Consider the following 11,376-nt stretch of genomic DNA (forward strand, 5'->3'; position numbering starts at 1 on the left):
TTTAGGACAAGTGCAATCTTCTCATTAATGCTTCTCTAACATCATATTTTTGTTCTCAGTGAAAAAAAACAAATGATGTAGAATGTGTTATTATTTTAGGCACATCTTGCTTTGGGAGACACATTTCTTAATAGTCACACGCAGACATACCACGCTGTCTTGCAGTGGAGCTCTGACAGCTCTGTTTGTTTGTTTTCTTGCAATTTTGACAGAACCAGTGATAAATCACAGCTGTATGTTTTGAAGCAGACAGGCCAGTCACAGACAGGTCGTGATAATAATAAGGTAAAAACAAAGAAACTGCAAGGTGCACAAATTTCCACAAACTACTTGGAGAAGAAACAACGCCAAGCTAAATCATCCAATAGGGAAATCTCTCTGAAGCTTCAAGACTAAATAAAGCAAGCAAAGGATTTTCTTACAAAATAGTATATGTATTTAATTACTGAATACTGCCACACGTCCCCATCTCAGTCACTCAGTTTTCCAGCTTTGTAAAGCAGTAGGCAATTATCTAGTCCAAGCACAAACCACAACTGAACTTTTCATCCACACCTCCCACAGCTACAAGATGTTCTCTAGGAAGGAGTGTTGTTCTTTTCAACGCTATAGTTTTATACCCTCGGGTGCAAATTAAGTGAAACTGAATCAGCTTAATCAAGGCATGAAGATTAGATAAGATCTTACTAGAAGTCTAAACAGGCGGTCTTTCTCTGTCTGTTACTGCAGCAAGACATCAGCTATACAGGAGGCCCCAAAGAGCTGGAAAGACAGTTTAAGGGTTTAAGTCTTTACTTACTTTACCAAAGCCTGAGATGCATAGTGTATCACATACTACAGAGATGCTCCTCCGTACAGTTACGAGAGCCTCAGATACATGTGGCACTAAAGACAGAGGCTAAAGGTTGGGCATTAACCTTCCACTTTTCTCTCTTCTGAAATAGTTAAATAATTAATCAACAGACTGATCAGCAACAAATTATTGGCAACTTCGATAGTCAGGTCATCTGATGAGGTTTATTTCACTGTGCCTGCCTCGTCTTATTAGTCAGTGCGCTGATTGCGTTTGGCACAAATGATCGCTCAGGCACCTTTTTAGTGGAGGCATCCCATAATGATGTTCTGAGGGCATTTAAAATCAGAACAAAGAGGCTGTTGTAGGTCAGCAACAATGGACTAGGCTTCCCTCAAATGGCAACTTATCTAATGAGGTTTGTTGCCAACTAATGATTGTTCTGAAAATCCTGTGCAGGTTGTTCCATTTTGCTGCAATCAGCAACATGACCTGTAGCTCTATGTCATATTTAAAAAAAACAACAATGGTGATAAAACATACCAAAGATTGGTTGCCATATCAACAATGGTTTCACCAGATAAACATGATTAATACGGACTTTCTGCAGAAGATCAGCTAGAAAATCTCTAATCCAATGAGAGAGTCCTGGAGTTACCCCCAAATTTATTAGGTGCTGGAATAAAATGTGTGTCCTCATTGTTAAAAAGGCTGAAGAGCCACAAATAAAGTCCTTGTCTGAGCATCTTCCTTTCTTCGTGTTTCCTGTTATCTTTGTGAGTGATGATGATGATAATGAAGGGAATAAAACCAAGCTATCTGAAGTCTCGCTGGCCACTGAGACTCATGGAAAAGAAAATGTTCAGTATTTTTTTCTTCATTTTCTATTTAACACTACATTTTTACAAGGAGAACAGCACAGTAATTTTGCAGTGCAATGCATCACAGCATTTAAGGCACTAATTTCCAAGGTCGACTAGAAGGGCCTTTAAATCATTATAAAAAGATGTACGACTTTTTTCCAGGCTGTTGTTGAGATTAATGCAAAATTTGTACAGTACTCATCTTTAATATAAAACACTTCATTACAACAATTCCTTTGCTTAACCTGTACCTAATCTTTGAATGTGTGATTCAAACCTATGTGTGATTCATTTAGCTTGTACAGAGGTTAACCCAGGCTTTATGTCATAGAGAGTTGGTGCCAGCATTTTCCCCTATGGCTAGATCGTCTGATTACTTTATGCACAGAGCGCCACGGTCCAATTTGTCTGTGTGTGCATGTGTAAAACATTGTTGTGTATGTGATGTGTCTGCACAGTGAGTATGTATCTTTCCAGTGGACGGCTATCTCACTTGCTGCAGGCGATCCAGGAAATGCTTCTCCACTGGTCCACTCAGATGTGACTGTGTGTATAAATGTGTATAAGGGTGTGAATATGAGGGTGTGTGTGTGTGTGTGTGTTGAACAGCAACAACCGCCCCCAGCCCACTGCCAGCTGGACTCCCCCATGAAAGGACTTTTTTGTATGGGGGGGTGTGGGAAGTGGAGTGATGGGCTGAGGGATAGAGGACAGAGGGGGTCACAGCCTCCTGCCAGCTCACTCTTTCAGACTGGACCAGAAGCCATCAGAGTCCTAGGAGGACTTTCCTGCCACTCTCCTCCTGCTGTTACCTCCGTCTGTACCTCCCCATCACAGCGTCCTCGCCCCAAACACTTGCCTCTATCTCGGTTTCGAGCCCTTCTGCAATCATGCTGTCTTTATTCTACTGCCCACCCCAACTCATACCCCCGCCCCCAAGCCAATCTTTTTTTTTTTTCCTGCCAATACCGTCTCCCACTCTCCTCTCTGGGCACGGTGCACTGGGCAGATCCAGCTGGCGCAGTGGCAACCAAGCAAGCCATGCATAGCTGGCATCATGTGCATGTTGACGGATGGGATGCAGGGTGGGGCTGGAGTGTGCGTGTTTAGTTGTGTGTATCAGTCTCTGCGGATATTGGGCGGGGGGATGCTCTACACACTTGACTCTCATCAGCGAAAAACAAAAATCTCGAGCTGTATGACAGTAACATTTATTCCTGAGAGCTTAAGATGGATGAGAAGGAAATGGGCCAGGAGAGTGTGCGCTGTGTGTGGGTGTCCGTGTTTATTACGGCTCTCAAAATGCCTCCAAGTAGTTCAAGCTCTTCTTTCAACTCGTCTTGACCCCCCTTCTTTCCTTCCTTCCTTTCTCCAACCCCTTTTCCCTTTGCCTCACTTCCCTTTCCCCATCATTGTGGTCTTTCTTATACAGTCCATCCAGACTGCATTTAAAACATGAACCTATCCTATCCAGGCTCATAAAGTAGCATCCTATCAGCGAGAGGTCCCTTTCACATTTCACAAGGGACTATAGTATACGAAATTACAAAAAATAGCATCATTTCGGAATAAGTAAGGCACCAAGCTAACTATCGAGAGCTGAGTTCTTAAAGTGAGAGGTAGTTTGATGTCACAATCAGAAGAAATGCAGGTTTAAATCACTTCAAAATTTCCTTCACTTTCCCAGAATCAAGTCGATCTTTTATATACAGCCAATTCTACCACAATACAGCTCCTCTCCATCCTTCTCCAAGCAACAGAGGCTGTGGGACATCACGACACGTGACGGCTGCTTGACGGCAGCAGAAAAGCGAGACAGCATGATACTTTCATCTACCATTTAGCAGAACAGAGAAAAGATGTTAACAGTTCTCAGCGGGAAAATTAGCAGGGCGTTATGAGCCCGTGTACACAGAGTGCCTGGGATATTAACTGTTACATTATGGGAAGCTGGGGTCTTCCATGCCAAACGGTTTACAACTCATGCTGAGAGACTGGAACTGGCTTCTGCCACAAGTGGCAAGTGGTGAATTTGTAATAATAGAGCACACGCTGCAGAACAACAATCAGTATCGCTCTGATTTAATAATTTAAAAAACATGATGCCTAATAAATTCAACAACAGTCAGTAAAACCTCTACTATAGAAGTGCTGTAGAAGTTCTTTAAATATAGCTATACATATAATCCGCTTGGAGTCACAATGTGAAGTATCTGTATAGCACAGTTTAGCTATATCACAACATACCAAACCACAATTTAATTCATTACGGCTCCAGCCTCCACAGCATTCCATAACTGCGCTGACCTTTGATACGGCCAGCCTCGTTGGTGAAAGGGTCACTTGTAATGATCTCCTTCCTCGACTAAACCTGTAGCCTGAGCTGAACTAATTGGCTCAATAAATGCATGTTGATACGGGTCACTAGAGAGAAATCACAATTTAATGCCAAAAATGTCTCAGCGCAAGGTGTAATTGTTGAATGATTGGACGAGTTTTACCGTGAAGCTGTATAAAATGAAAGGCAAAAAGGAACACCGAGGTTTGTGTTTTTCTTAAATACCAGCGGTATAAAAAGGAACACCACTCCAACATATAATTAAGGTGAATATCACACGGTTGCATGATTTCCCTACTGAAAACCACGAGTTGCACATAAAAATGAAAGCACCGGAAGTTAAATCGCTTGATTCAAACCATATCAGACTGACAGTATCATGTTTTGCACATAGCATGATTAATTAGCTCACTAGAGTCAGTGGTTCAACTCTCGGTGTGTGCTTTCATTAGCCACTCACATGTCGGTGAATCGGTCATTGAGCCGAATGTTTGATGATGATTTTTACAAAGGTGAATCAAATGATCCATTCCTGTTGTAATTCACTACCAGTGGCAGACTGGCCATCTGGAGTGCTGTGACTTTTCCCGGTAGGGTTCTTTTCGAATTGGGCCAATGCAAAAGAACAGAAATTGAAATATTCACTGGGCTGTGGATCTGATGACAGGCCTGGTGGAGTGAAGAAGACTCATTACAGTTCATGATTCACCTGCTTTCACCACAAATAAGAGCTTATTTGATGTCATTTACAATGCCAATATTCATAAATGCCACAGTGTCTTGAAGGGGCAAAGATTTAATCATAAATTACTTTTATATTTATATAAAGTATTATAAGCATAGAAAGATCACTGAACATGCTCATGCCTGATGGTGTGTTGTTGAGTTTTACTTCAGTTGTATAATTCCTCACAAGCAGTCACGTTGCAGAAAAGGGATGAGAACTAAGCAGTCAAACAAAAAGATGTTTTTTCTGAGTGCTGGACTCAAATTCAATAAGTAAACGTTGCAAAAATGAGAGATTAAGTCGCTTTGTTACTTTATATCATCTAGCTGTTTTGCTGCTGTGGAAAAGAAGCAAACCCTGAAACACCAAGGACACATTTAACCATCTCAAAGTCTGGGCTTAAAACTGTCAGTTCACAACCGGGTGCTGGATGATCTGGCTCCATTTTCTAATTCAATAAATAAAATGTATTAAATAAGTTCCACCTTTGTTAAATGCCTTACACACTTACATAATTTAATCAAAGCTTTCAGAAGTAAACAGAAGTAAACACTCTTCCCCAGATAAGCTGTGGCAGTTTTATCATTTATTTGCTTTATCAGATAAATGTTATTGTTGATAACAGGTCTTCCTCTGTATCATTCTGTCACACTGTAGAAGCTAGATAGGTAGAAAACCTCCAGCAGACATTAAGGCTTTAGTTTTGGTTTATCAGTGACTGTGATTGCAATTCTAATTCAGTCCTTAATTTAGGTGCTTTAACCTTGATTGGACAGCCGAAGTCATTTATGGGGTTTTGATGAGATGGTCTAACTCAGAAGCGCAGGACATTTTTTCCTTTCATTGCCAGCTCCTATTGATTATAGTCCAGCAGTTGTAAAGAACGACATTGAAATGAAATGCATTTCAAAGATTTATGTCTGATGCATGAAAATTCTTGAGGTGATATGTTGGACCTGTGTGGAAACAATGGAATGCGCATTACCAAAAAAAGGGAATTTTCCACGGTGTTTAAGGACACTTTGGCTGTTCTCTGTCAAATTTTATCAACACGTTGTTGAGTTTTACTTCAGTTGTATAATTCATCACAAGCAGTCACGTTGCAGAAAAGGGAGGAGAACTAAGCAGTCAAACAAAAAGCCTTTTTTCTGAGAGCTGGACTCAAATTCTATAAGTAAGCATTCCAAAAATGAGAGATTAAGTCGCTTTGTTACTTTATATCATCTAGCTGTTTTGCTGCTGTCGAAAACAGGCAAACCCTGAAACACCAAGGACACATTTAACCATCACAAAGTCTGGGCTTGATGTCAGTTACTTAGAAAGATGAAACATTTGCCTGTCCTCAAAGAGTTTAAAGTGTGTGCGGATAGCGTGAAGGTTTTACTTGTGTCTGTAAAGGATTTTAGAGCGTTAACTCTTATTTTATGTGTATTATGCGTGTGTGTGTGTGTGTGTGTGTGCTAGTAGGGGAAAGTATACCCTCCGTGATACTTTGAGTCAGTCTCAATGCTATGCTTCGAGCAAGAACAGTAGCAGCTTAGCCACTTCTGAACCTCCCACACTCCCAGCGCACCGTCTGGCTACAAAGAATCTTTTTTCTCAGAGGAAACAATTCCAATCTCCTTCTCCGATTTCCCACGGATTTTCTAAATGTAGTTTTCGCACTCTCTTTTGGCAAGAGTGTATGATTTTTGTTCTTTATGTTTTCTCTTCCTTTGTTGTAAAGCTCCACATGGTGATTATGCTAACAAATTCTTCTAAAAAAAATGTGGAAGGAAGAAAGAAAAACATTTTGACCAGTCAAGCAGTCAGTGTGGAGTGCACTGTGGAAACACACATACACACACACACACAGTGATTAAAATGACACTAACAAGATTTGAGGCCTGCCTGCTGACGTGCAATGAGGCATTTCAACATCCAGACTTGTTCCTGGGTTTGTGTTTGCGTGCTTGTGAGTTTAGAGGTGTGTGCATGTGTGTAGGATTCGTATATTGAAGCATCAGAAGGCGGGGGGGGTGTAGAAGAAGAAACTGTGACCGAAAGTCGTGGCAACAGTGACCAAATCATCTCACTGGTAAATGTCAAAAGTCAAGACCCAGCAGAAAGATCAAGACTGCATGCAGACACCACCATTATACTGTTACCAGAAGGAGAAATTCAAAGGTGAAAGAGGAAAGAAAATGTGAACGACTCAGTTCCCTTGTTTAGTAAGTGTTAGTCAAAAAAAATGCAATGAAAGGAAAAGGTAAGAAAAAGCTAAATGAAAAAAGAAAAACAAGAAGAAAAGCAAACCTGGGCAAACTGGCTCACACCAACTTGAACCCCTTGAAAGAATCTGGGAATCGTCCAACAATCCCAGCACCGCTGCATCCACTGCAGGGCCAAAACTCGTGTAGAAGGGCCTATCATACACCACAATTCACTTTGAATTTGCATCCAGCAGAGCTACAGATTCCCGCTGCAGTGTAGCCGTGCAAAGTTCAGTTTCAAGAGAGTGCTTTCGATCGGAGGTTATAAACACCGGCCCTTGTCTTGCATTTTGGCCCTGCTGTGGGGAAAGGGTCAATCAAAGGCCTCCACTGTGCCTCGCTAAAATTTGGCCAGTGAGGAGGAAAACATTAAAAAAACAATCCGATGTGAAGACTGAGAGAGATCAGCATCCCTGCAGCTCTCAGATCAGCTCTGATCCCAGAATGTGTGCATGGGTGAGAGAGAAATGTATGTTTCTGTGCATGCATGTCTGCAAGTGTATCCATCCACCGGAAGAGGCGTATGAGACTATATGTGCATGCATATGTGCACTGGGACATTGTGGAATATTGTCAGGGAACTAGCATGGCTCACAGTGTGTGTGTGTGTGTGTGTATGTGAGTGTGTCTGTGTGCAAGCAGTGATCACATGCTGTTTGCTGTATTCCTGCTGGGTGTGATGGAGTATTGTGTTGGGTCACCAGTGTGTATTCATCATATTGACTGGTAAATATACATGGATTTCCATTTCATTTGTGCAAACATCCACACATATACAAGTCGTGTGTGCTTGTTTGTGTGTGTGTTGTCACTGTGTTAATAGACTCACCAATGACAACAGTGGTGATTTGGTTCCTGCTGGACCCGAGCCGATTCTTGACCTCACAGATGAAGGTGGTGTTGACAGCATCATCCACCTTCCTCACTGTCAGCTTGTTGCCCTCCACCACCACTGTTTCTGGCAAAGGACCAGAAGCCCTGTTGATGGGGAAAAGATGAGAAGGAAGGCGAAGCAGGGAGGACATAAAAGTGAGGTCGTGAGTACAGGTTTTTGGTGAGATCACAAAGGATCAGAGCAGAGAGGAATGGAACAAAGTAATGAAGAAGTAAAGCAGGAGAAGTAAGTCATTGTGTAAATCAGGGATAACAAGAAATGACGAGACAAGACGGTGGGGACGAAAAGGAAGCAGCGACGAGGTCATATATTTGGAGAAATTGGATAAATAAGATGAGGGGGAAAATTGAAAAGACAAAATCATGAAAGAAAGAAGGAGAATAAAGAAAAAAAACAGAAAAAATGGGAAAAGACAGAAAATGTGGTTTGAGGAACATGGTTTGTTGCTGCAATATTCAAAGATGGCAGTAATGTGTGAAAAATCATGCGAACAGCCATTCTGTCTCCCTGCTCAATATTCATAAAGAGAAAGCAAGCCATCTGTCCATCAGAACGACTTTTTTTTTCTTTTTTTAAAAAACACAAATGCATTTGAATGTCTACTTAAAAAAAATCTTTTGCCAAAGCATGGCAAAGAAACATCCTCTGCCAAGGCCAGTGCCCCAGTTTTGTGATTTTAATGAAAAAGTTCCAGATCTGTACGTAATTTAGTGGGTTTTTCCTTTGCCCATATTCTTCCTCTCGGAGAAGTTTCTGTGTAATGTTGCTGATAAACAACCAGTCAAACAGGCCTTCAAAAAACCGCACCTGTCTCATACACCTGGCTCACCATTTGCCCTTAATTACCATTACAGCGAAAAAGAAGATTGTCAGGCATATTTCTGCAGGGATTACAACTAAAACCCAATTTACAAGAAGGTCAGGAGTAAAATGTAAATAAAAGCAGAAGGCAATAAGACAAAAAGCATCCCAGATATCCTGATGGATTAAGTGTGACTCTTACGCAGTCCAGGTGATTGTTGTGGGCTCGGGGTTGGCGTTAGCCAGGCAGACCAGCGTGGCATCAGAACGGCCAACGTACCAGTTGTGGTCGTATCCCTCAATGGACACAGAGGGTAGATCTGAAACACAGAAAAGAGTCACAATAACTTTGAATTTAATCATTTAAATTACAGAAAAATGTTGGAAAATAGCAACAGCTCTAAAGTCTTGCATCAGTTTCATGCTCTCAAACAAACAAAAACCAAGTTGAGATTTAATCCTCATGTATCCAGAGGGCATTAAAAAAACAAAAAAAACAAGGTAATCTTAGCACAAAGAAGGCTGTGTGTGTGTGGAAATTTCAAAAAAGCCTTCCTTGTGGCTTTCTTTCCCTTCAGGTTTGAAAAAGAAAAGCAAGTGAGAGGACTATAGGTGTGAGGAGAGGACAGTGTGTCAATGAGAGTAAGAAGAAGCAGGACAAGATGGTAAGTGTGTGGTGTGATGTGTGTGTTCCTCCTAGAGTGCGCTGACCTATAAAAGCTGATCTGAGTTACACAGTAGACAGGAGACATGATCCTTCACACCATCACTAAACTAACACAAACACAGCGAGGAATCACGCTGTGTGAGCATGCCTGCTGCAGGTCTCCTATCTCTGCGAGCACCAATTTTAAGTACAAGGACATGTTTTTCCACTCCTCACTAAAGGCTACTTCTACTTGAAGGTTACTTTGAATTAAGTTTAAGTTGGGATTTCAAACAGATGAATGAGTGTCCCCTCAAAAGAACTACATGTGCATGACATGCACACACACATAAAGTACACACAAACAGGGCACGATGGAAAAAGTGCCTCGACTCCATAAAAAGCATAAACCTTGTTTGATGAAATTTGACCTCTATTTCCTGAACTGAATAAGCGGAAGAAACACTGATGGATCCCCTTCAACAGAGTGCTCCTGCTTATTTAGGTCGCCTGAAAGTTTTGTTGTGACCACTTGCACATACCCATCAGCTGAAAGTGTCCCATGCAACAAAGGCAACCCCTAAACCTGAATTTCATTTCAGCCAGAGGATTAAGTTACAGGTAGCCAAACCTGGGAAGTAAAGTCAGTGAAAAGTGACAATTGCTATTTGAACCCAACACTTTTTTTTTATCAGCAGTAATCTTCAAAACTTTATGCAGACATAATAAATGCTATGATAAAAATCACAGACACTTGCAAGTGATCAGTACAGGACTTCCACAGATATACATATCTGGAGGTGTTTTTGCTTTTTATTTAAGAAAATGCATCTTGTAGATACTAAATCTGGGCACGTGCATACAGTACATACTGACATGTACACTTCTTGAAAGGTAGTTAAGATAATTTAAAAGCTTGACTTGCAGCCATATCACCGTGAATGTCACAGAACAGTCAGGGGTCTTGTCCTCGTAAGACAAGTAAGAACAACATTTCTCTCAACAACATTTGACATGCACGCTTTGATTGTGTGTGGATGCCACCTAAAATTTAGAGATTATAAAACCAAGCCGAAAGAAGACAATCTGTTCCATCTTTGCAGTAACCGGCAGCAAGGTCACACCGTTGAGACGATGCTGGCGGCATCCCTAAATCTCTTGAAAGCCACGCTGAACCTGTGTAATATTTTAATCCCATGCAAATTAGAATGGAATTTAATGGATTCATTTAAAGCAGTGTGTGTGTGTGTGTGTGTGTGTGTGCTTATTTGTGTGCAAAATGTGTGTTTGTGATTTTTTTCTATGCACCTGAGTTCCAAAAGACCTAAAAGGACAAATTAAAGAAAATTCTTTGGGGGCATTTTCTTCATCTTACTTCTTAAGCGCTCTCTGTACAGTTTGGGTTTACTGCAGATTGAACATTCTGAGTTTCCATACGCATCTGCTTCATCTGTCCTCATATTGCATGTAATTAAAGATTTCTAAGTGCATGCATTTGTCATAATCTGCTGATAAATTAACAACTAAGGAGAACCAGCAATGAACACAGAGCCCATTAAGGGTGCTACAATTAATAGTGCACAAAATCCTGCAGTTTTATAGCTAATCAGCAAAGGATTACACTCCAAAACAGGATATAAGCAACAGGCTGCTGGATGCGTTAGTTGCTAACCAAGGATCTTGTGGTACAGTTAGACATACCGAATAAACCAACCTTGACTGAGTTTGCTTTTGGCTGGTTTTAAGCTCATTACCTCAGTTATTCAGCAAAGAGTTCCAGCAGTGGACTGCAACATGATATACCACTGTAATTTAATCAATTCCAAGTACACAAATACTGTCAGCGAAAACTTGTCCTTGTTAGAGCATGATGTGCATTCACGAGGCAGTTCACAGTCTATCTGCGTACATTTGCACCACTATCCCAAACGTGTTGTCACATATTCTGCAGGTTTGCTATACTATTTCGACAATGGGAATGCAAGATATAGCAAAATACTCTTATTTGTTTATTTTCCCTAGAAAATTACTGTTTAGTCAACTTTATTTCAATTGCAATTT

At 41.0% G+C, this 11,376-nt stretch overlaps 1 protein-coding gene across 2 annotated transcripts in view; it reads right to left on the bottom strand.

Moving 5' to 3' along the window:
- The window catches only part of pvrl2l (PVR cell adhesion molecule related 2 like), a 312,485-nt gene that overhangs the window by 159,930 nt on the left and 141,179 nt on the right, over positions 1-11,376 (bottom strand). For both annotated transcript variants that reach the window (XM_005749352.1, XM_005749351.1), the window contains exons 5-6: positions 8,872-8,989; positions 7,803-7,951 (exon numbers count right to left, since the gene is read on the bottom strand). In XM_005749352.1, coding sequence (XP_005749409.1) covers positions 7,803-7,951; positions 8,872-8,989 — 267 coding nt within the window. The remainder of the gene's footprint in view (positions 1-7,802; positions 7,952-8,871; positions 8,990-11,376) is intronic.

The sequence above is a fragment of the Pundamilia nyererei genome, unplaced genomic scaffold (assembly GCF_000239375.1).
Source record: "Pundamilia nyererei isolate P.nyererei 1_Seehausen unplaced genomic scaffold, PunNye1.0 scaffold00242, whole genome shotgun sequence".
Classification (NCBI taxonomy): domain Eukaryota; kingdom Metazoa; phylum Chordata; class Actinopteri; order Cichliformes; family Cichlidae; genus Pundamilia; species Pundamilia nyererei.